The sequence below is a fragment of the Leopardus geoffroyi genome, chromosome B2, assembly GCF_018350155.1.
Source record: "Leopardus geoffroyi isolate Oge1 chromosome B2, O.geoffroyi_Oge1_pat1.0, whole genome shotgun sequence".
NCBI classification, from domain to species: domain Eukaryota; kingdom Metazoa; phylum Chordata; class Mammalia; order Carnivora; family Felidae; genus Leopardus; species Leopardus geoffroyi.
The window spans coordinates 141,619,512-141,644,708 of record NC_059332.1 but is presented as its reverse complement, the minus strand read 5'-3'; the positions used below and the strand labels follow the sequence as shown (position 1 = coordinate 141,644,708).

At 43.0% G+C, this 25,197-nt stretch overlaps 2 protein-coding genes across 15 annotated transcripts in view; both read right to left on the bottom strand.

The window, feature by feature from the left end:
- Window positions 1–25,197, bottom strand: part of ARID1B (AT-rich interaction domain 1B) — a 454,520-nt gene that overhangs the window by 111,210 nt on the left and 318,113 nt on the right. For all 14 annotated transcript variants that reach the window (XM_045500132.1, XM_045500130.1, XM_045500124.1 and 11 more), the window contains one exon: window positions 17,391–17,634. In XM_045500132.1, the coding sequence (XP_045356088.1) occupies window positions 17,391–17,634 (244 nt within the window). The remainder of the gene's footprint in view (window positions 1–17,390; window positions 17,635–25,197) is intronic.
- LOC123609215 (MICOS complex subunit MIC10-like) lies at window positions 22,076–22,537 on the bottom strand. The gene has a single exon (XM_045500138.1). It carries the CDS (start codon window positions 22,453–22,455, stop codon window positions 22,183–22,185), a length of 273 nt encoding a protein of 90 aa, XP_045356094.1. The 5' UTR covers window positions 22,456–22,537; the 3' UTR covers window positions 22,076–22,182.

Here is a 25,197-nt window from a genome sequence, read left to right as displayed (position 1 = left end):
CCAAGGTTTCACTCGTCACTTTATTTTATTTTTTTTTTGTGAACTTTGAACACCTGCATAATGCCTAATGGTAATAACGTGGGTGAAAAATGAGTTTTCAATAATCCATAAATTCTTGGAATGTCCTAGTCTTAGGCATGTATTTAAATGAGTCAGAAAATCCACAAATTACCTTGAGCATGGTTATCTTTTTGTCAGTGTCTTCTAGTTCATTTGCTTCAAGAATGGAAACTTTAATATACTCCAAAGCAGACATTTCAAATACACAATCTGCTCAGTTTCCAGCTTACTGGTTATAGTTAAGAGTTTACCTGAAGTGTCTGAATGTGGACATATAGTACTTAATATTATTTGGTGATTTAAATAGGTCTGCTCTTTCCAGGAGGTGCTGCATTGGGGTTTGGAGGGTGGGAGAGCAGCTGGGAACAGACTGCCAACACAATTCTTAAATGTGAACAAAATCCACCTCAAATAAAAGCAGTATAATACATGAAGTAACAACACTCTCCCCTAGCTGTACCCTCCAGTGGAAATACAACCATAGCGGTCTGGTTCCCCAACTCTATTTTTTAAATTTTTTAATGTTTTTATTCATTTTTGAGAGAAAGAGGGAGATAGAGAGAGAGAGAGAGAGAGAGCGAGCACGAGCAGGGGAGGGGCAGAGAGACAGGGAGACACAGAATCCGAAGCAGGCTCCAAGCTCCGAGCTGTCAGCACAGAGCCCTTCACGGGGCTCGAACCCATGAAACATGAGATCATGACCTGAGCCGAAATCGGACACTTAACCAACTGAGCCACTCAGGTGCCCCTGGTCCCCCAACTTTAAAGAGTTAGCCTGAATCTGGAAAGACAAATCCTTCCACGTCCTATGGCTCAAACGTTCTTCCAAAGTAGAATTAGATTTCCCTAAATCTTTACCCAAGATAATGCCAACTATTGATGTGCCATCAGGTCCTATACAAATATACAGATAAGTCAGTACAGTGGAGGTGTACCTGCCCTGTGTACTTCTGAGTCACTGAAGGAATGAGGAAATTCCCAAGATGCCCCAAATGGGACAGAACCCATAGAGGGACCACATACCTTCATTCTAACTGAACAGTCAATCGCCTGCTGGATTCAGCTTTTCAAGTATTGGCCCAACTGCAGTCTGAGGATTTAGAGCCTCCTTTCCAACTCCCTGCTAGAGTCCTGGAGAGGAGAGCCTCCGAGGCCTAGCAGCTGACAAATAAAAGAGCAGCAAATATGGTGCATTCTATGTGAGAACTACGCCTTCAGAGTGGTTGTACCACAAGTGCTTTGGGGTTTCGTTTGTTCGCTTTTATTACAAAGACCAACTTGGTGTCACACATATTTCATCTAGCCCACTGGATTCAAACTGAATTTTTCCAGTTGCTCTCTTTTATTAATATACCAAAGTTATGTAATGTCTTTCACATGGAAGTCAGTTTAATAGTCTGATTATCTGAAACTCATTACAGGCCTTTGGGGTGGATGTTTTTTTTTTTTTTTTTCCAACGTTTATTTACTTTTGGGACAGAGAGAGACAGAGCATGAACGGGGGAGGGGCAGAGAGAGAGGGAGACACAGAATCGGAAACAGGCTCCAGGCTCTGAGCCATCAGCCCAGAGCCTGACGCGGGGCTCGAACTCACGGACCGCGAGATCGTGACCTGGCTGAAGTCGGACGCTTAACCAACCGACTGCGCCACCCAGGCGCCCCATGGGGTGGATGCTTTTTTACAGAGAACTTGAGACAAGAACTGAAAAGGCTCTTGCGGTGTGCAACAAGTCAGAGAACACAGACAACACAGATTTCTCGACTTTACTCCTCAGGTCACTACAGGCTTTGGTTAAAGATAAACTAGAATCCTGAAACACCGATGTACCAGAGATTCTCAGCTTTAAGACAGAACATTCTGGGGCGCCTTGGTGGCTCAGTCAGTAAAGTGTCCCACTGCGGCTCAGATCATGATCTTGTGGTTTGTGAGTTTGAGCCCCGTGTCGGGCTCTGTGCGGACAGCTCGAAGCCTGGAGCCCGCTTCAGATTCTGTGTCTCCCTCTCTCTGCCCCTCCCCCGCTCACGCTCGGTCTCTCTCTCAAAAATAAACATTTAAAAATTAATTAATTAATTAATTAATTTTTTTTTTTTTAATTTTTTTTTTTTCAACGTTTATTTATTTTTGGGACAGAGAGAGACAGAGCATGAACGGGGGAGGGGCAGAGAGAGAGGGAGACACAGAATCGGAAACAGGTTCCAGGCTCTGAGCCATCAGCCCAGAGCCCGACGCGGGGCTCGAACTCCCGGACCGCGAGATCGTGACCTGGCTGAAGTCGGACACTTAACCGACTGCGCCACCCAGGCGCCCCTAATTAATTAATTTTTAAAAAAGGTCCTTGGTCTGGACTATTCCCAAGTGACCCGGAAGGAGCGGGAGAAAGGCGGCTTCTGGTTTTACGGCAGCTTGATTTTCAGTGTGGACCTATAGCTGCTGCTGGGCCTGAGCAACATGGCTCAACCTGGCTGGCCACGCTCCTCCCAGAGCCATTCAGCTCAGACAGTCTTTGCTCCCACAATTACTCAGGCGAAGTGACTAAAACTGTGGTCGTGGAAAAAGAAAAGGAAGAAGGCCAGTAAACAGAAGACAAAACTTCAGGGAAAGTTTATCAAGTTAAGTTAACTTTCGGTGTGACGACATGAAAAGGAAATAGGTAATAGGACTAAAGATGTGATCTGGTTGAAAGCAGGAGTCACTTCCGCCTTTGGGCACCTTGGACAGGTCACGAGGTCTCTCTTCCGCATATCAGAGATGCACCGAAATTCCTACACAACCGTCCTTGGTCTGGACTATTCCTGTCTATACTCAGTGTTCTCACGGACACACACTCTTCTCAACAGCTTTAAAGCTCAGGCGTCCAATCCGAAGGTCTCTGGGGTGCAGAGCGAAACCCCTAGGGGTGGGGGAAGCCTAGGTGCGCTTGGGTGGCACACAGCTCCCCCCAGGGGGTGCGGCTCCACAGCGCTCTGTCTCGTGTAAGGAAGTGGCGGGTTCTGAACTTGCCTCGTGCATGATCTCCAGACACAGAACGCAGAACAGCTACCAGCTAAGCCTGCTCGAATCCCTGCTTTGATGTAAGGTAAGAGGCGGGGGAGGGGAAACCAGATCGAGCATGCAGTTTATATCTCTTCTCACTAGGACCAATTAATAAAGACAAAACCTAATTTCCCCCCGCTCTTCCCCATTCTTATTCCTCCTCAATATTTTTCCTCTTTCTAAGATTCTTTTTTTGTTTGAGAAGCTTAATATTTGGCTGCCTTCTGAAGAAATGGGTATAGTGACAGATGAAAGACTTGCATTCATCGTATAATTCAGAATAAGGGAAAAATCGACTGCTGTGCATTTAAGATTCTAACAACCTTGCAATTTTGTACAGTCGTTTCCCCCACCCGTTCTTTTGAAGAAATCTGCTTTTATTCTGTTAATAACTAACCACAGTTGCAGCAGCATGGATCCGATTAGCAGTTCTTATGGTACAAAGGGGAGAGGAAAAAAAAGCTGTGAACAGGGTTGCCAATTTGTCCACCTGGGCCCCCAGGAGAAAGATTAGATGAGGCGCCTGCCTGCTCCCTTTTTTCCACTTGATCGCTGCTCTGTGCTGCCTGATAGAGACAGGCCTTTTTAACGCCAAGGCACTTTCTTTCCTTTAACAAAAGTTTCCTTTGCCTCCATCCTCTCTTGTCACAGATTTCTCATTCTGGGTCCCCACATGTCATGACAACTCTCAACTGCAAACATGAGTAGCTGTGAAAAGTGCCACACGCTGATGCTTACTCACTGGAGTCCCCCGGCATCCACACCAGAAATCCACAAAGGAGTGCTCACACGCCCGGCAGGGAGGACTCCCTTGATTTGCAGACCCAGGGCGGTGCACATGGTCAGTTTCCTAGGCCTAGAAATGCTGCTTTCGGATATATGATAACACAGGAAAAGATAGATACTTTGACAATTAAATATTAGAATTTGAGGAAAATAGCACAGTATATATAAACCTGGGACCAACGGACCAAATTACTGGCAACATGGTTTCCACATATTTTCTATTTAGAAATGGAATTGTTAGGGTGCCTGGGTGGCTCAGTTGGTTAAACATCTGACTCTTGGTCTTGGCTTAGGTCATGATCTCATGGTTGGTGAGATCGAGCCCTGCATCGGGCTGTATGCTGACAGCATGAAGCCTGTTTGGGATTCTCTGTCTCCTGCTCTCTCTGCCCCTCCCTTGCTCATGCTCTCTCTCTCTCTCTCTCAAAAAAAAAAAAAAAAAAAAACCCATGAAAAAAATCTTCAAAAAAAAAGGTATGGAATTGTCAACTTATGTACTAAAATCCTATTCTCTAAAGGTTTTAAAAATTCATTATATCTGTAACTACACTAAATAATGAGTGCTAATTGTTATGATAAAACTTAAGCCTTCTAAATTCTTGGTATAAAACTACTTTTATTTTATTTTATTTTATTTTATTTTATTTTATTTTATTTTATTCTTTTTCTTTTGAGGGAGAGAGAGAGTGAGCAAGCAAGTCGGGGAGTGGGTGGAGGGGGAGAGAGAAAGAATCCCAAGCAGGTTCCACACTCAGCATGGAGCCCAATGCAGGGCTTGATCCCATGACACTGAGATCATGACCCGAGCCAAAACCAAGAGTCAGACGCTCAACCGACTGCAGACACCCAGGTGCCCCTAAAACTACTTTTAAAATTGACAGAAAGCTAAAGCATTGCATCATGCTGAAAAACTTAAAGAAATCCAAAGCTTCTGATGGAAATCTCTGTTCCAAGAGGTTCAGCCAACCGTTAGCAGCACTGGGGGCGGCTGCGTGGGGAGAGGAACAGCAGTGCTCTCAGGGGCCACTTAGGACCAAAGCAGGGTCTGGAACAGGGCCTGGCCATGGGCAATGTGACACTCTCAGAGCTGACTGCAAAGGGGCCTGGGGGACTGAGCCCAGGTCACCGGGGGCCTCTGGTATGGGAGTCGTTCTGAGAGCACAGGAGACAGACTAAGGCAACACGGACAGGAAGGAAGGCATTCTGGACCATATGCTCGTGTGTTTTTTATCAATTCTTTAATTTCAGACTTTAAGTCAGTGTTCGGCAAGTATGCTTTTGAAATGTATGTTTTTCACAAACAGCCATTTTTATCTTCCACTTGTCACTTTCAAATATCTCAAGCGTAGGATTCATGTGTTGCTGAAGCCCAGATTCCAGTCTTGCTAGCCCTTGCTCACCACCCATGTTTATCTAGCCAACACGGATGCCACTTAGTTGGGGGATGGGAATATCATCTGGATTATGACAATACTCCCCATAACCAATCTGTTCTTAACTGGCCATTTTCTTTGAAAATAGGGTTAGTTACTAGTAAGAGATAATTTATTTAAAATAATGAGACAATGAAAAAGTTGGATATTGGACAATTCCAGAATTATGCTATGATCAAAAAAAAAATCTTTTTTAATGTTTATTTTGGAGAGAGACAGAGACAGAGAGAGAGAGACAGAGAACATGAGCAAGGGAGGGGCAGAGGCGGAAGGAGACACAGAATCCAAAGCAGGCTCCAGGCTCCAAGCTGTCTGCACAGAGCCCAATGCAGGCTCAAACCCACAAACCATGAGATCCTGACCTGACCTGAAGTCGGATGCTCAAACCACGGAGCCACCCAGGTGCCCCTGCTACAACTTTTATATGGCACAATTTTTGTGTATTATGGATTAAAATCAGACAGGGTCTACACTGCAGAAGTCTGGTTTAGACTGACAAATCTTACAACTACTATTTCAGGTTTTATTTTTAAGGGAAAAGAAAGTAAAATCATCTGTCATAGTGGAATCTCTTCCAGGAGAAAGGGAAACAGAATGATCCCATGAACTGTGAAATACAAAGGTAGAAAGATGGCTCCCGGCCCACAGGAGGACGGGTCATAGAAGTAATCAACTTTACAACTTTCTTTTCTTGAGTTCCTACTTATTCTAAGCGAACTGTAAACTCTTTAATTTGGTCAGCATTTACTGAGTATGCTCTGACTTGCCAGGCATGATGCTTGGCACCAGGGATTTAAAAAAAAAAAAAAAAGCAGTGCTCACTGCCCTCGACAGGCCCCTGGGCCAGCTGGAGAACCACCGAGAGACAGGTGGACTCTCCTTGGCACGGAGGGAGCTGTAGGCCTTTGCAAAGGGAAGGGCGCTGGACCTGGATCATCGAGAATAAGTAGTTCTCCAGGCCAGCGAGGGGCGGGAGGGATACTCCGGGCAAAAGGAATTCAGCTCTAGGAGCAAGCTGCTGACATAAAGTCACAATCAGTAGGGATGAACACATGGAATACTGGACTAGTTCCCGCCGTCAACTTCCAATATTAGGCACTGATGCAACATAAAAAAAAAAAAGAGTATATACACCGAGGTTCAGCTCTCAAAAAAATACAGGTTTTCGTCCTTTTTCAAGTAGAATTTAAATGACATGATTCTTGGATTTTGTGTGAAACAGACTTCAAGGAACAACTGTGAAACTAGGGGTTCTGTTAATATTGGGAGTTAGACCTAAGAATATAGCAATTATTTTATCACAAGAATTTTCTTCCTGTGACATTATAATTTCAATTGAATCACAACCTATTTATAGCAAGGTCAAAAGACGGCAACATGCTGCCCTAAAAACATGAGGTATTTATCCATAAAATTCCTCTAATACATACATGATGGTAAGTGGGAACCCTGGCTCCCTTTAAAACATGCCCTCAGGACACTTCTAGAGAAGTGCTAAGCTGTACTGGGAGGGAGGGGAAGTGGTCTCTCCATATTCTAGAAACACTTTCTCGGGTGGCTTCCAGAACCCCAGCTCTCCCTGGTTTTCCACTTTTACCACTGGCTATTGTTGCCTTCCCTGTTCACAGTCTCTACACATCTCAGTGCCCTAGGGTTCAGTCCTCAGGATGCTTCTCTCAGTATTTCTCAACCTTGGCTATACAAAATAATCACCCGGAGAGCTTTTTAAAAAGTGCTGGTGGAGGACTGCAGCCGGACCCACTAATTCGGCACCTCTGGGGGCTGGGCCTCGCACCCATCCTCTCCCAGGATGCTCTGTGCAGCCAGGGTTGGGAATGACTGACTTTTGCTCGTTTCCCAGGTCAACAGTTCCCAGACCAGCAGTTTCAGCATCAACTAGGAACATGCTGGAAATGCAGATTCTCCAGCTCTACCCCAAACCTACTGAGTCAGAAACTGGGTATGAAGCCCAGTCACCTGCTCTCCCAAGCCCTCCAGGTGATTATGATGCAGGCTAGGTGCCTCAGGTAATCTCGTCGAGAATGCTGATGACTCACAAACATACTTCTCTAGCCTAGATCTCTGCTCGGAATCCAGATTCTTCTTAGAACCAGCTGCCAATTCAAAATCTCCCTTTGGATGCCTAATAAGCATCTCAAATGTAACAAGTTCAAAACCAAACTCTTGATTCCCTCTTCAAAAACTTGCTCTTTTCTTTGTCTTCCAGTGTACAGAACCACCATTTACCAAACTTAGGGGTCAAAACTCTTCCGCCCCCATTTCTGCTACTCACACATCCCGCCGTGACCAACCTCCCCTAGGCTACTGAAGTAGCCTCCTAATCAGTCTCCCCACTTCCAACCTTGACCCCTGTAGCCCACTTAGCAACCAGGATGATCCTTTAAAAGCATATATCGGATCACCCCATTCTCTGCCTTCTCTTCCTGCCAAGTGGCTTCCGATTATACTTAAAATAAGTTCTTAAATCCCGATCGTAACTTACAAAGCCCCATGTAAGCTGGCCCTTGGTTACCCTCTGATCTAACTGCCTACCCACGCTGTCCCCATCTCCCCCTCCTTACTGTGCTCCAGCCCCAATGACTTCCTTGCCCAGCACACCAAACGCAGTACTGATCCAGGGCCCGTGTGCTTGCTGGCTCTCTGCGGGGGTCCCTGTCTCCCAGATATTCACTGAGTGAACGCTTTTGCCTTTGTTCACTGAGTCCCTTGTTCGAATACTAATTTCTAAGAGACACCTATCCCAATCACTGCTGTCTGAAAGAAGCAACCTGATTTTTTTCCCCTAACCATACCTGGTAATAAACTACATTTCCCATCTTTCCCGCTAGGATTTAAGTTTCATGAGGACAGGGTCCTTTGTCATTTATGTTCAGTGCATTGTCCCCAGTTCCCAGAAACACGCCTGCAGCATAAGATGTATTCGGAACTTGGCCGAATCAATGAATGAAAAGAAGAGAATGATAAACAAGGGCGGAAGGAAAAGGAGCAGTTGGGCCCGTTGGCCTTTCTCAGGACATCACCTGATTTATCCAACAGCAAAAGTACAACATGCTACTTTTCAAAAAAACCATCCAGTGAATTAATACATTTGGCATCCTCAGCAAGGTCACATTCTTGGCATTCAGCTATATGCATTTAGTGTAGTTTGCAAGTACAAACTCCTATGTCACTTTCTGTTTGGAAGGGAGAACATCAACATTAACAATCCCTGGTTATATCATTTATAAACATGCAGATGTGAATTATTAAAGATTAATGCATTTTAGGATTGGTGTCGGCATTCCGTTTGTCTCATGCCGAAACCAATTCTGTTCTTCATTAGTCAATGACAACCCGTATCACCCTGTTATGGAAGAGAAATCAAAGGTGCAAGTGTGTGAGTTGAGAGTAAGTGATGAAACTGATTAGTAAGAGACTTAACGGCTATAATCAATCAACACATCATAATAATCCTGGCTCCAGGGCTATCAGAAGACAGGGAAATAGCCGTAACACCCGCTTGTTCACTTCACAACTGGTATTTATTCCCTTTAGAAAATACAGAAACACAGACCACAAGTTTGTGAAGTCAGCTTTAGGGACATCTTGACTCTAAGGACCACTCATTTTATCACCACTTTCCTAAATGAGAAGTCAGATGATTTGGGAGACTTTTACTTCTGGGCTAAAATTAGTTCCCAAAAGCTTTGGTACCCCTCCATTCCAATTCCTCGCCTCCCACGGAGGACAGAAAACACAGCAGGTCAATGCCAATAGCATTTCAACTGCAGCAGCACTCTGCTGATTCAAGAAGCAGCATTACTCAGTTAAGCACAAGTTTAGAGGGGGTGACAGTCTACTCAGCTGGAGAAATGAAATCAAACAGTAAACAAGGCGAATGAAGTGCTCCTACAGTGAACAGTGTAAAAAAATAATGGAAAAGTGGGCGTGGACGGCTGGATCAGCCAGGGAAACACATTAGCCGCTGCTAACCTGACAGAGCGAGAACGACACCAAAACACTACCCTGGTGACATGGCCTTCCCTATATGTTCAGACACAGAAGACCGAAGAAAGGGAATGGAAAACGAGAGGAGAGTTTAAACTGAACTGCGTAACTTAATTTTAACTGAGAGGGGGAGCCAAAACCGACTGGGAATGCGTATTTTGATGTGTGTTCATGTTCTCTTCTTTCTGAATGTGAAGGAAGAAGTGGAAAAGGTTTAGTTGGAAATCCGGTGGAATGGAAGAACTGAAAACATTTCTGCTTTTGACAAAAAGAAGAAATACTCACTCCCCAATTATCAACATACCTGACTTGGGTCCGGAGGGGTCTCCTAAGCAAAGGGTAGCTCAGAGCCCTGGGGCACCTGCTTTAAACGCAAGGGTCTGGCCGCAGGTCAGCAGTGGGGGACCTGCCCTCGAGAAACAGCAGGAACATATCCATGACCAAAGTGCTGAGTCTCCATAACCAGGCTCCTGGTCGGAATTTTAAATTAGTACCCTAAAGGGGGAGGCTCTCGTATCTAAGAACTACGGCACACAGAGATGCAATCACATCTCTCACAAAGACAAAATATATAGTTGCTTTCTTAAGTGTTGCTAAGCATCATTTGGAATGGATCTGAAATTACTGTTTTGTGTAACGTACAAATAGTTTACTTTGTAAGGGGGAAAAAAATACTGGCTGAAGTTCTCCACGGTTTGTAGAACTGCTGAATTGATGTTTTCCAGGCTGCCACAGATTAAAAACACGGATATATCAATGGCATTTTGTGTTTAAGAAATTTTTTTTTTCTTCCTGCTCAGCTTGCCAATAAGCAGCATGCATTTTCCTTGCAACAAGCTGTTGCAGGATTTCTACTTCGAGAGAAGCCAAAAAGGAACACTTGATAGATGTTTTAAAATAAGATTACCAGGTAGGGTGACTGTGCAGACTTTCAAGTAAAAAATGTGTCATTACGTGCAGTGCCATTTCAGAGACGCTACTGATGTGATCATGACAGGAAACCGGTTTAGAACCACTTACACAGAGTGAAATAAACTCATAATTTTACCCTGAGTTTTAAGCAAAGATAAACTGAAGAGTGGAAAATTTATTTATTTAGGATGCGTTAGGCTTCAGCCCTTAGAGTTCTAAAAATCCGACAGGAATGGATTAAAAAAGCGAGAGATACTGGCTTGCACCCTCCGGTGTTCATTTTATAGGTACTAATCTTGACAAATTAGACCAGGAACTATCATTTCCTCTCACTAAAATCCTTCCTGTTCGCTCCAGCCTATGACTAAACTCCTAAATGCAATTCATTTTTCTCTTTCCCATTATAGCATCCTTCCAGAATCTGCTTGTCTGAATGTCAGATTAAGCAAGAAAATGAGTTTTTTGACCAGAATATCTTCTTGTTTGTCTGTGTGGCTCTATCGGCTCCCACGGAAATCTCAGCTCTCACTTGCTAAGCGGAGGGGAGAACCAGGTGAGCACTTCCACAGGAGAGCTCTGAATATACCACGGTGCTGCCCAAAGAGTTTACATTTTCCATAGTTAATAAGATACGTGCTACCCTTTTGGGAGTTCATTCTTTTAGCATCTCTCAGGTTTTCCCGAGGGGTGCAAATTCATGATGACCAGCTGGTAGGCGGAATGCATCACTCACCATCCAGGAACTGACACGATAACGCTTCAGAGAATCAGGCTTAACTATAAGGTAACTGGTGCTTTATGAGAGTGGAGGGGCGATCTCTGGCAAATCCACTCTACAGGCTCTTAAAACCTGTGGTCCTTTTCACAGGACGCAACGAAAGTCATCTGCCAGGTCTGAGTCTGCACAGGTAAAGGGGCACAGACGGCCGGGCGCTCTGCGTCCAGGGGGGCTCCCGGGAAGCCACTCAGTCCTGGAGGCTGCCTGCAGACGTGCGCCCTGGGGAATGCTCCAGCCCACTGCAGAGGTAGGGAAAGGAGGGCTTCCAGAGGAGGGAGGCACGGATAGCAAAAGATGGGAGTGATGAGGACAGCTCTTGAAAGATTAATGAAAGACTCCTCTCCACCTCGCCCTCCTCCCTCACGGTCTCTCAGCTCTTAAACCACCCTGACCCAGGGCCGCCCAGTCTCCTTGGGCCAGCAGTGGAGCTGGGGAGGGGCGATGTGGGAGGTGAGACTTCAAATAGCAAGGCACATAAAACTGAAAAATGGAGAGTTCTACTTTCATATCTGATGCAACTCTATTTTCTCTCTGCCTGTGATGGCCAGGAAGATAGGATCTTTGATTAGTCTTAAAATAGATACCTACGACTAAGCCAGAAGGAATGGCCACGAAAACAAACATGTATTCATCAGGACACTAACATGAAAACCTAGTTGTGTATCTTTGGTCCCAGGCTGTTCTAATCTGTAGCCCTTCTCCTGTCAGATGAAAGGGACTTAAAATTGGACTCTTGGCACAGATGCCGGTTCTTAAAAAAAAAAAAAAAAAAAAAAAGAGAGAGACGAGGGAAATCTACTCGGAGATTTACAGTTACCATCCTTAGGTCTTTGTTAACGCAACCGATGAACTGCTCCTAGCAGTCTGAACAGTTAAAGTTTTTGTAAACAAAAATGTTTCTCAGGCTGTGAAGTGTTAATTTCTGCTTGCCTATCACCATTCCCCGCTGTACGCTCACGCTTCTTAATATTTAAACACTGTGGCTGCTTACAGCACACGGAGGAAAAAGCTGACAAAAGCCTTTAGCCAATAAAATAAAAATAAAAAAAGTTGGGCTTATTTACATTTTTGCTTTGTTAGTAAACTGGAATGGTTGGCTCTGGAGGCAAGACAAGTGAAATTAACATCCACTAAATCTTCTGGCAACGGCAATGCTTTCTGATGCTGTGCTGTGTCAGCCTCACTGCGTGCTAGGACGAACGAGGCCCAGTGCAAGACCCGCACGATACATTCAAGATCCAAGAGTTTATTTCCCTAAAACCGAGGCAAACAACTCTCGGATGTAAGCCAGTAAGCAGCCGAAGTACAGTGGGATGGGATCATTTATTAGAAGGGAAACCAGATGCCTAATATCAGACCTCGCAGAATCAACTGCACCTGATGTTAGATTTGCCCGATTTAAATGTGTATATACATGCACACTGCCAATTAGAAAGATGAAGATATTTCATTTCCGTCTCTAAGTATAAATACATCAACGTAAAGAGGAGAGAGAAATGAAAACAATCAGCAAAAACCAAGAAAATTTATCATGGCACGGGGGGATGTAGTAACGTATACATTTGGGTCCTCAAATGCTCATTTAGATTAAACAACCAGGGCTGAAATTCTTTAACTTCTAACCATAGATGGCTGCAGTGCTGGAGTTATGTGCAAACAAAGGGAGAATCCATGTGGCTACTTACCACGAAAAATCTCCATCCTGCTTTTCAAAAGAACGCAGGAAGGAAAAGCCCCACTGAGTTAGGGATGTGCCAGGGCCGATGTGGTGCCAGAATGTATCACAGTAGTTGTTCCCATGACACTCACAATGTTCGTGAGGCAGCATGATAGGAGGGCAAATTTGCAGTGGGTGGAGAAACGGTTTAACAGGCAAGAAACAGATTCAGCCATTCGGGATGCTTTACTGGGCTTTTGTTTATCTACCTCTGTGATAGTTCTCATTAGCTGTCAATTTCATTCTCCAGGACAGAGATGGAGAAAAATGACTGCTCTTTTTTCAACAAACCCTGGGAAGCAGCACTAGGAAGAAGCCCCCACAACATTCTGGCTTTACAGCATCTAGGCTATCAGCCACACGACAGCTGTGCATTTGAACAATGACTTGCTGGAGAGACAATGATTGAAAGAGTCAATCTGACACAGGGAGAGGCAGTAGCAAGTCGAGTAGGAGGTGATGGGAGAGAAGTGAGGTCAGAAAAAACAAGTTAGTGCTGGGAATGAGAAGAAGGGGGAGAAAAGAAAGCACAAGACTACAGACAGAAAAAATGAAAATGGGGAAATTCCAAACAGATGTTCCCAAAGCACCAGTCTGAGTATCCTGCCCTGGGTGGGGAAACCATGTGATCACTACCTGGTGGTTTTACTTCACCAGTACAGACTCAGAGGCCAAGGGCGGGAGACTGTACATTATCTTAGGATCTAACGTGGATTAACAAAATTTAAACATAAGGACTAAGGATGGGAAAGAGAAGGTGAGATTACTAAATGGGCCTGATTGTTCTCTAAGGGAAAAGTGTCTTTGCATTTGGTTAAATTTAAAAAAAAAAAAGAACAAGCAACGTTATGACCATCCCTAAAATGTGGTTTTATTACCTATGACAAGTTTACACAAATACATTAAAAAAAAAAAAAAAAAAAGGAAAAAACAACAAGGGCATATAGGCTAGGTGGAGGGAAAGAGAAGACCAAATTCTTTTTCAACAAAAATATGCATGATTTCTAACAAATCCCCTTAAAATAACAACACATAAGATTTACGATGAGCATCTCTCAAAAACGGATGTTGTAATGTCCCTGGGCTCAGCTTTGGGAACAGAGTGGAGAAACAGGTAGCATCTGGACTCAAGCCATGGAGGACGGCCACCAGGAGGTACAGGGCCAGCATGTGGACAAATGTGTGAGTCCTCTGCATGAATTAAAAAAGGGTGCCCCTTCCCACAGAACAGCCTGAATTTCACTCCCATTTACCCCTCTGGCCCATGTCCTTGTCCAGTGAGGAACCTGCTCAACTGCATGCGGCAGCCATGGCTAATGCCACTGAGAGGGTGGTACTGATCAGTTAGTTGATGTGGTCTCAATACATACAAAAAGTATGAGGAATCACCCCGGATTTTAAACCGCATCCGTTGTTAAATTTTACGTTAGACTGCCTGCTCATCGTACCACACAATCACCAATTTGCCTGTGATCTAAGTGAAGCAAGGGTGCAGATGCTTGTTCCCCCTCCTCTGGACTTTCTCAGACCTAATCCCCAAGAAGATCATCCACTAACCTACCATCTTTTTTTCCCCCAAGTTAGAAGAAACATAGATTCAACTTTGTAAAAATACATTACGCTTCCATGGCTGGCTCTGAGCAGGTCCTACTGAGTAACCTCAGTAAGCACAGCAAATCATTACTGGAAACTTGGCATTCACGTCTTCTGAAATGCACAAGAACACCACTGGATTCCCAATCAGAAGACTTGCCAAAACCACCTGTGCTGCTCTGGACAGCACAGGGCAAGCCTCCGGGTCTCGGTTAACGATAACCAGAACCACAGCGACAGGGAACACGCACTGAGTGTTTACCATGTGTCTCCTTTGTGTGCATCAACATTTAATCTTTACAGGAACCCTAGGAAGTGTGGTTATTATCTTTACAAATGCAGAAACTGAGGCACAGAGAGGCTCAGAGGCCTGTCCGAGGTTATAAAACTAGTAGGTGGCGATAAAATGAGGTGAGATCAGCTAATTATATAAAAGTCCATCCAGTTGCAGTGTTGTGGTTCCACCCGGGAGAAAAGTGAACAGGTGTCAAAACTGCCGACCAGCTTTTCCAGGAGGTCACTCCTCTTAGAATAACACGAACCTTAAAGAAACGTTCTCTCTGCCATGTTTTGCACAGTCCCATTACTCTGTACCTTCACGCTCGGCAAACACGGTTACGGATCTACTTGAAGAGCGTTCCTCCCCACCAAAAGTGGAACTTCCGCTGTGTCATTTTTTCCCTGTGCCACATGGATGCAAGGAGCTGATCTGGACTAGTATGGTGAAATGAAAACGTAGGCCCTGGGCGGTTAGCGTTTCGGACCCAAGCTTAAAAACACGCTGTGTGCTTTAAACAACGTTTCCAAGAAACCTGAAAGCATTCTACTACAGACTTACTTTCCCAAGAAGCTGGCAGACAGATTCCTATTCAGGTCCTTACCCGCAGCGACTACAAACAACAGGCCTCATTTGAGATGGGGCTAGGGGGTCATCAGAAAGCGTAACCTGCTGACCAACTCTATGCTGCAGGACACAGAGCTAAGCACCAGACTCTGAAGCCAGTTCACCTGCCGAGCTACCTCCTCCACAGTATGTGGTACCATGTGTCCAAAGTGAGCCCTTTTGTGGGGTAAGTGTTCTACACCACATCAAAATCCAAACAGTGAAAAAGGAGTTTCAAAACCCCCACTGGAATGATAAACATATGTATGAAAATCACCAGATTGTGAATTACCCATGTCAGGAATTTTAAATAAAAAGCTACAGTATCTTTATCCCTGTGAGGAGTTTTCACTGAAGTTACTATTACTAAGAAAAGTCCTTTTGATCCAATTTTCGAAAGGAGTTCTTGCTCAACAAGTACAATACTTTACATATGACTTCCTAATGTTTAGGTAGTTGATGCTTCAAAAATCATCTCAATACCAAAAACTGCCTAAGGATTTCTGGAATATAAAGTATTCGGGGCTTTAAAAATGTTGAAGGTGGGTAAATCCAGGTTTAATTACAATCTCTGTAAGGACAAACATATTTCTGAGAGAAAGGTTAACATCAGAATGCCTAAATCAAAATGTGCTATATTATGGCTGTATCTAAAATATGGATGAACCTTAGAAACAGAACATTTAGTCAAAAAAGCAAATTGTGGGAGACCATTTACAGCATGAATGGATAACCACATTTTCTGTTTTGACAAGAATCTTCCTAGTTTATGCCTACTGTCCCCTAATTATTAATAGCAACACTTCCATGCCCCCAAAAGTGTCTCAGCTTGGTTGATAAATTATATAGTCACTCTACATACGTTTCTATAAATCTCAAAACTCAATAAAACTAATATTTTTTATGAATTTTTATAATAAAATTCTTCAACAAAACAAAACAAAACACCCAAAAAGAACAATTAAAAAAAACTATTCACAGAGTATTTGAGGCAGGGAAGAGGGACGGGACTAAAGATAAGAAAGGAACACACAGGTAGACACAGCAAAACTGGTAATATTCCAATCTTAAACAGGATGGTGGGTTCACAAGTATTCATTTGATAGCTATGTCTCATCATTGGCATGTTGTATGTGTTCACATATATACATATATATATGTTTATCTATCTATCTCTCTCTATATATAGATATATATGTTTATCTATATCTATATATACATATGTTTATCTATATAAATATAGATTTATTAGATATCTATCTATATAGATATAGATATCTATATAAATATAAACATATATATAGATTTATATATAAAACATCCCATAATAAGCATTTTTAAATACAAAAGGAGTAAAATGTAAGAAGGGGTAAAACTACCACCCATGCTTTCAAGAGAACAGAATAAACTATCAGAAGATTTATCCACAATTTAATATTCGTTCTAATACATTAGTAAAAGGCACTTTCCGGCAGCCACCTAGATCATGTTAGCAAAAGCTACGTGGAAATAAATTACATTTAGTAATTTGCTGATAAAAGAAAGGGATGATGTTGACAGAAGAAAGCTGGAGGAGTATGATGCAACAGAAAGACAGACAAACACCCCCACGTACACAATAAAGGGGGTAAGAGACACAGACGAAGTGTGGCTGCTGAGTTCACTGGCGCATGAACTCCTTACGTCAAAACCAGGAGGCGAGTCTCCATCAGTGACGAGGACGTGAATGTGTGCTGGCCCAGTAAAACACTGGCAGGGACACACACTACACGTTAGAAGCTGACTGCCATGGAATAAATTAAATAGAACCATAAAAACTGAGGCCGATACTTGTCCACAACCTTATCTCAGTGGCACTCATCAACAGAGAATCTTATGCATAGAATCATTACAAAACAGACACTGAGAATAAATAAATTTCTGGTGTTAAGGTCAATGTCCAAACCAAAAACATCAAACTAGCGGGCGATTTTAGTAACCGAGTGTTTATTGTTTATTCATTAGTTGAATATCTTTGGGAATCGGGGCTCTCAAAGTTATGCTTCTAACACGTGGTTCCATTACCATGTGGTTTCATCACCACGTTTTTGAATAGTAAAACAAACCATGGAATGTATGTTGCCATTTATGAACACTAGGTCTGTCTTTACCACCGAGTGGAATAATAAATACGAAGAAATGAATACCTGGAATACTTGCGGGAGAAATTGGGCCAGATCGTGACTGGTTGCTTCCCACGGGAGAGCCGACAGGAGAAGGCGACGGGCCCCCGGGGATGCTGGAGAGATGGGGGGATGCGTGTGGAGAGAAAGGCGACTGAGCAGGGTTGCTCTGATCCCCTTGGCTGCTCGTGGATCCAGACGCACTGACTGCTGAGCTCAGAGTGGCTTCCGTTCCCGTGGGGAGGTCATCAATGGAGCCAGACAGGTCCTGAGAAAGAAACACCAATAGGTTTATAAAATAACACTCTTGGATCCATGCCTGATCAAAAAAGTATTTCAAAATTGCAACAATGCCCCTTTCGGAGACAAAGTTTTTCTAGATAATACCCAAAACTCAGAGCATGGCCACTCGTTCTTAGAAGACTTTCAGGAGGTCTCTCATGAGTTGAACCCTAAGATCTGGCCCAGCCCTAAAGAGTGAAGAAAGCTGTGCACCTCTCTTCCATAAAACCACCTGACAGCTTTCCTTTAAGCTGCCAGCACTTGTCCCCCAAACCTGTTCCAAGCGTTACAGGAAACAGCACTTCCGATGGTGACTTTACCATCTGAAAGAAATGATGATTTCCATAAACTGAAAACTATAGCTCCGGATCCTTCTATTTGGAGTCAACGTTGAAGGACTATGTGAATTTCAAACGATTATGTTCTAATGGAACAGCAGAATTTTAATCAAACCTTGTGGTAAGAAATGCTTACATCTTAAGTAACTGTAAGTGCCATTATGATAAAATAGTTATGTGTATACTTTTGTAGGATCCTGTGAAAATAAATCCCTTTGAGGTTATGTTGGCAGAAATGGGTCCTCATGTTATATACCTTACTTTTTATAACAACTTTAAGCTAAACAAACAATTTTTAATGCCAACTCTGATTTGTTCCTAACACCCTGTAAGGCAGTTATTAACATCACCATTTGACAGACACAGAAACTGCAGCTCAGTTAGTTACTGTCGAAGGTTACAGCACTGAGGACAGAACCATCCACTCAAGAGGATGAAGAGAGTTGAGAGAGGAGTCTTCTGCAACCTGGTCAGAATGAAAGGAAGAGACTGGAGTTCGGCCTTCCTCACTGCTGTGGTGCCAGGGTCCAGAATGGGTTACCCACCAGCAGGCACTCCCAGGTCGCTGAGAGTCTGGAGATCCAGGTGGGGCCCAGAGCTAGAGCTGGCTGAGTTCTAAAGGCTGGGCTGCAGTATAAAATTATTTGCCTTGATGATCTAGGACTAAATGCTGCAGAATGGGATCAGAAATGCCAGGTTCTGTTATTGTCTACAACGCATATTTAATTTTAATTTATACCCTCTACTCATTCAGCTTATCTCACTGCTTACTACTAGTGGGACTTCTAAAACTAGGGCTTTGAAAACCGGTGGAGGTAGACTGAATCTAGACCAAGAAATACCAAAGGGACCAGGTAAAGCATAGCTGGTTATGGGTCTTCAGGGTACCCCCAAATGTCACAAAGCAAACTGAGGATGAGGATCCCAGTCTCCTGGAAAGTTTCTCTGTTAACCATCTGTTAAATCATATAACGAGCTTCTCTTTCTTAACAGCGAAAGTGCCAACAATTAAAAAATAACATTCTCAAATAGCTACAAAAACCTCACAAAAATGAATGGTACAGAAAAACAAATATTTCTTATGCTAAGGAGAGTAACATCTAAGAATCACATCTAGGTTTAGAGTAACAAACATAATAACAAATATAACAGTATCAGGGTAGATTGAACATATCACCACTGGAGAAAGTATCATCGAATTTCCAAAATAAAATGAGGAAAACTGAATCGTATTTTCAAAATTCAGAGGATAAAATCTATAAACGTTTCTACTCAGGGCCCCCAAGTTGCATGATTTTGCACACATTCAGCTGGTAAAACACTGTATTTAACTGGATTACCGGGTTCAACAACAGTTCCATGCAGACTTTCGGAACTGAGCACAACTTTTGCGAAGCAGGGTCAGAAAGAGAGAAAGGTTATTAAGCAAGGGACACGCTGTATACAACGTAGAAAGTATTCACCCTTCAGAAATCAAGGCACTTCTCTGACTCTCTAGAAACAAGACCGAAATTAGAAGTGTACTCGTGCACTCATGTCGATCTGCTGAGAGAGCAAACAGGGCCAGTTCCAGCCATCCCTCCCCCCACCCCCGGCTCTCTGAGGACTCCTCATGGCACAGGCTCAGAGCGAGGATGGGTGCGGGGGGTGGAAGAGGGGTTGGGGTTTAAGAACTTGCTCCCAACGCAGCCCCCTCCTGACCGGATGTAACCAATTCACAGAACCGCAAAGGGACACACGGGCGGGGCTCGTCAAAGCAGGTGTTGTCAGCTCTGGCCTGGGCGCTCCAGCTGGACGCTGCCCGTTTTTGCTCTGCCCGCGAACCAAATGTTGTTAAATGACTGAGAGGAAAAAAAAAAAATCAAGCGTAATACTATGTGATACGTGAAAAATACTTGAAATTCGAATTTCAGTATCTGTTAACGTTTCATCGAACGCTGTCACCGCCATCCCTCTAGGTACCGACCACGGCCACTTCGGGGCTAGGATGGAGACTCTGATGGAGACCCCGTGGCCTGCAAAGCCCAAAATATCTACTGTCGGGCCCTTCCAGAAAAAGTCTGCTAACCCCTGACTCAGAGCTGAAGTATTTCTAGTACGGGGTCTACTGCCTTGGCCTCTTCCTTGGGGGAAATGAGAGAGCGCCAGGCCTCAGTCGAACCACGTGGTGACACCCTGTATGTCAGGAATCCTAGGAGCTTCGCCAAGAACAGGGACCGACTTCACATCTACATCCACCCGGAAAATACTGAAGGGGAGCCAGACAGAGCCGCGTTCTCTTTGTAGGAGTGGAGGAAGCTGGGAAGCCCCCGTGACGATGGCTGGCGGGCTCTGTGTGCGCGCACTCTCTAACACCTAACAAGTATCCATCGTCAATAAACAAGGGGTCCGTCGGGCAAGAAACAGTCGGGGAGGGGAGAGAAGTGGGCTTTTCATGCTTCGTTGCAGGAAAACCAAATTTTTAATAGATAACTAGAGATAAAACTATTATCTTTTATTATACTACTTATGGGTTTAAACATAGAAAAGGCTTTGACATAGATTCAATTTTTTTTTAAACATCATCATCTGAAGTTAAATACTCTTATGCAAATCTTTCTTCATAAGAAACCCAAACAAACAAATTGTTACTTGGAAAGTTGCAACATTCTCTGCGCGACCTGTAAATTCCTTCCCTGTCCTCCCTTAAAATTCCAAGTTACGGCCGAACAGGTGACACGGATGGGTGTTAAGAAAGCTTCATTCAAGCTGCAAAAGCATGAAAAACATTTCTGTTATCCAACAAGCTGATCAAGGAAATACCAAGAGAAAAATATAAAAACGGTGGCTCTCTTAGTGTTCAACGTATCATCAGAATTTCCGTGCTGACTAGACCTCAGTGCAACAGAAGAGTAATAAAAAGATATAATTTCTATATTACTATTATACATACACGTAACTTTTATATGTAAATTATAGAGAAATATTCCCGCCCTGCAGACACTCAGGGTATCCATATGTATAGCTATCTTAAAACATGTTAATAAAAGAAGTTCAACAGTGGTTTAAACATTCAGCCTAGTTAACAAAGAAGCTCTGTAACTAATACTCCTCTAGAGGACAATTTAGTCAGCAGGGCACCAACTCTATTCTTCTTTTATAAGTACTATCAGATCTATGATGCCTGTAAAGAACAGAGAGACCTTACTGCATCTCATTCGGACCAAGGCACCTTCAAGCTACAGTGCTTCCATTTATCTTGCTGGAAGGCTGGCAGGTAAGGTAATTGCAGAGAGGACTCTTTTAAGGGGCTAGAGTCCCCCTGCCCCACAGCATTCCCTTTGCATCTTTGCTGTGTGGAGTGATGGGTGAGGCAATGACTGCATGGGCTCATACACAGTAAATTCGGTATTCTGCCAGGACAAGTGGAGTTGGCAAAATCTAGCTCTCGAGTTGGGTTTTCAGTATGTGACATCACTCAGAATACTGAATACTTTCCAGCACCCCCAAAATAATGTAACCTCTGCCGCCAATGGTTAACTTATTTTTTGAAAATCAGTGCCTTAGAAAAGAAAAGCTTGTTTTACTTTAAAATTTAATTTAAATGGAAGTTCCCTGCAAAGGCTTTCCCTCCGTAACCATCGTCTCTCCGCCCATGTAAAATTTTCATTCTGATCCGAGCGACAGGTACAGGAGATTTCACTGCACGGAGCAGGAAGTGCCACCGGGGAGCAGTAACAACGCTAGCAGACTCTGACAAGAGAAACACTTATGACTTAACACAGAGCGCAGATATGTCCCTGATTCAATACGATGGGACAGGGTGGGGAAGGGCAGTGACAGAGGGGTGTGTATGGGAACATGCCACGAAGGAGGAGCATAGGAAGAATTTTTACAGATCTACACATACACGTAACAGACATACAAATTCTCTCATGTCTGCATTATTACAGATGATCCTCCCTACTTTTAATTTACTGGGGAGCTGCCTACTTCTAATTTACTTCTTTTAAGACCACCTCCTTGCAATTTCCAGAGAGAAAATGCAAAACAAGAAACAGACTTGGTTTCAAATACATAAACAGTGTGCTGGAGTTGAAAGCATTACTGATGACATTGCTATAGAAGAATGTCAGCTGACTCCAGGGCACTTCAGTATTCCTGAGGAATAGACATGATTTCTCTTTTCCTCCCACTGGGATGTTCTCAGGTGGAAGTCACTGATCCTGCTCTTGGACATATTTTCCGTGTAGAAGATACGGAGCCTGGAAATCATGCTGACAGTTGGAGTCGGCCATTCCCAATCCCATGCCAGAACCAAAGACTAATGGCCACATTCTTCTTTTAAAGAAGGTAAGTGAGAAAACCAGTCTTAATCCAAAACCGACACCTATCTTCACGACCGCACCCACCATGCACTGGTCCCACTTCCTGCCGAGCTCGGAGTCTGACATGTTCCCCACCCCCAGCTCCCTAAAAATATTTTTCATTTATTATGACTTACTACATCCAGAGGCATCTTTGGTTTTGATGGTATTCAATGTATCTAGTAAGTTAGCTTCCTAAAGGATAAATTCAGGTAATGCTGGGGACATCTTACCGTCTCTTCCAAGACCTGGGAATAAGTTAGAAAATCTTACTCCCTTGTTTAATTAAATAAGTGGGTTTTTACAAAAGCAAATCGACTCCAACATACTCTAAGCTGTGGCCCTCAATACAATTAGTTGATAGTATTAGATCAGTCTCTGATAGAGAACTGCAGAACAGACACACATTTGGTCTTCTCTTGCTCAGAAGTGCCCCAAGAGAGCACGAGGATAAACACTGAATTAGAAACAGAGAAGATATTTCAATCAATGAGACTAGTTCAGGTCTCTTGTTTAAGGATTTTAATAGGATACAGTTAATGATTTCTCACTGTGACTTCCCATGGGTTTGACGCACAGGTTAAAATGCCAGTTCAATGGTCTTTTTAAAAAGTCTCTCCATCATCTTCAAAAGCAGGAATAGTGTCTCTTCTCCTTTTTAGAATTTTAAGTATAAAATTCAGACACACATTTTTTCTTTTTCTCTAACTGGACCCTAACTTTCTTAAGAGCAGTGACTCCTTGTGCCAAGTGTGGTGCTAAAGAGAGGAAGGGTTTGACTGGTCACTGGTGACTGTCGCTGAATTTATATGCTCTATGGTAAAATACAGCTGCAAAGACCATATAGAGTAAGCCAGCACATGCAAATCTTTCTAAATATTTACCATAAATGCTCTAGTGAAAACTACTGACTTCGCTATTAAGATTTAGCAATGAATTCTCAGCCCTCTGTTTCCAATTAACATCCCTGAGGCTAACCACCCCCAGCCTCATCAGATGCTTAGCTCTTTAGAAACTGATACTTCGCACACTGTAAAATCACTTCGTACCTTCCAACCTTATTTTAGAAGTATCATTTTGGACATGTGATACAAACACACCTTGAAACTGATATTAGAATTGAGTCAATAATTTGACTGCCATATATACACAAAGGAAAAACCTCACGGTGACTCTGTTTAATCTCTATGATATTGGTAGGTTTCTTCTCCATGCAGCCCACCCAAGTCCCTGTTGTTTTCGTTTGTCTAGACAGCAAATGAGTTAAAAGCTTAGGCTTCCTGTCTAAACGAATAAAAAAATGCAAAGGCACAGTAAGACAGAATCCGTGAAAAAAAAAATCCTCCAAAGCACTAATTTTTAGGCTCTAAAAGCATCTTCTTTCCAAGTTATATATATCACTTTCTATTTAAACATGTCCAAATAATAAATATTTATCTCTTCATTATATGTGACAATATATATAACATGTAGCCTTAAGATGTATGAGGCCAACTGGAAAAAAAAAAGTTTGATGTTAATTTAAACATAGTCACAAGCGCCACAAATGACAAACCCTTAGCCAAAGCCAAGGATAAATGCAAAGAAAATTCATGAGTCAAAATTCATTGTAATGAGAACCACTTTCTTTTTCTTTTTCTCCAGCCAAGATTCCATTATGGGTAACTCTCATTTCAAAGGGACATTTGTAGGATAATCAACTAAACCGATACTTTACAGAAGCAGGATTCAGAGTCACGCACACTATCATAAGCAAAAATTGTTAAAATGGTTGAATTTCCGTTGATTTTGAAAAATCAGCACCTAAAATAGAAGCTGGCCTCAAAGGTCCTTGGGTTAGAACTCCTGATATGAAATGTGCTGTGTTCTAAATTTAGACGTGGTAAACAATATAAGTATGAAATATGCATCATGTAAGGGAATTTTTTTCCATTGCACGAGCCTCAGGGGGATCCTAAATTATTCTCAGTTTTTGAACTCTGCCCAGGGAGATTCTCTGTTCTTCCACTATTAACAACAGTCTCAAGATGTCATGTAGGGTAGGAAGAACAACAAACAGACCCTTTACAACAGTATGGGCAGTCCTGAACTTAAAAATTATTTGGTAAGAATATTTACTTACAGTTTTTTGTTTGTTTTGTTTTTTTTTTTGTTTTGTTTTGTTTTTTACATTGTATGGAATTTGGGATTAACTTTCACTTGGAAATAACATTACCCTGCTTGGTTACACTCCTAGGACTGTGCTCACAAGTGATAATGATAACGAACATAATAATGATGATTTTTTACCAACAACTCTTACTACCATTGATTCAGCACCTTCTATGTACCAGAGACATTGTGTATATTTTCTTATATGACGAAACTATAGCATCTTATTAGCTCCAATCTATTGTTCCTACCCAAATGTTTCTTAACTGATTTCATTGTCCAACATAGCCAAGAGCCTCCGGACCCTTCCTAACCTCGAGTCGAAGCCCAAGCCAGTGCTGAAAACATTAAAAAAGACTCATGTGTGAACAGCTGCTGGTCCGTTATTATTCTAAGAGCAACGGCATCTTAAAGAATGCACTTATTGGGGCGCCTGGGTGGCTCAGTCGGTTGAGCGTCCGACTTCGGCTCAGGTCATGATCTCGCGGTCCGTGAGTTCGAGCCCCGCGTCGGGCTCTGTGCTGACCGCTCAGAGCCTGGAGCCTGTTTCAGATTCTGTGTCTCCCTCTCTCTCTGACCCTCCCCCGTTCATGCTCTGTCTCTCTCTGTCTCAAAAATAAATAAAAACGTTAAAAAAAATTAAAAAGGATGCACTTATTAATAGAAATGACAGACCACCTGTGAGGTTACAACTACATAATAAAGTGAGAACAA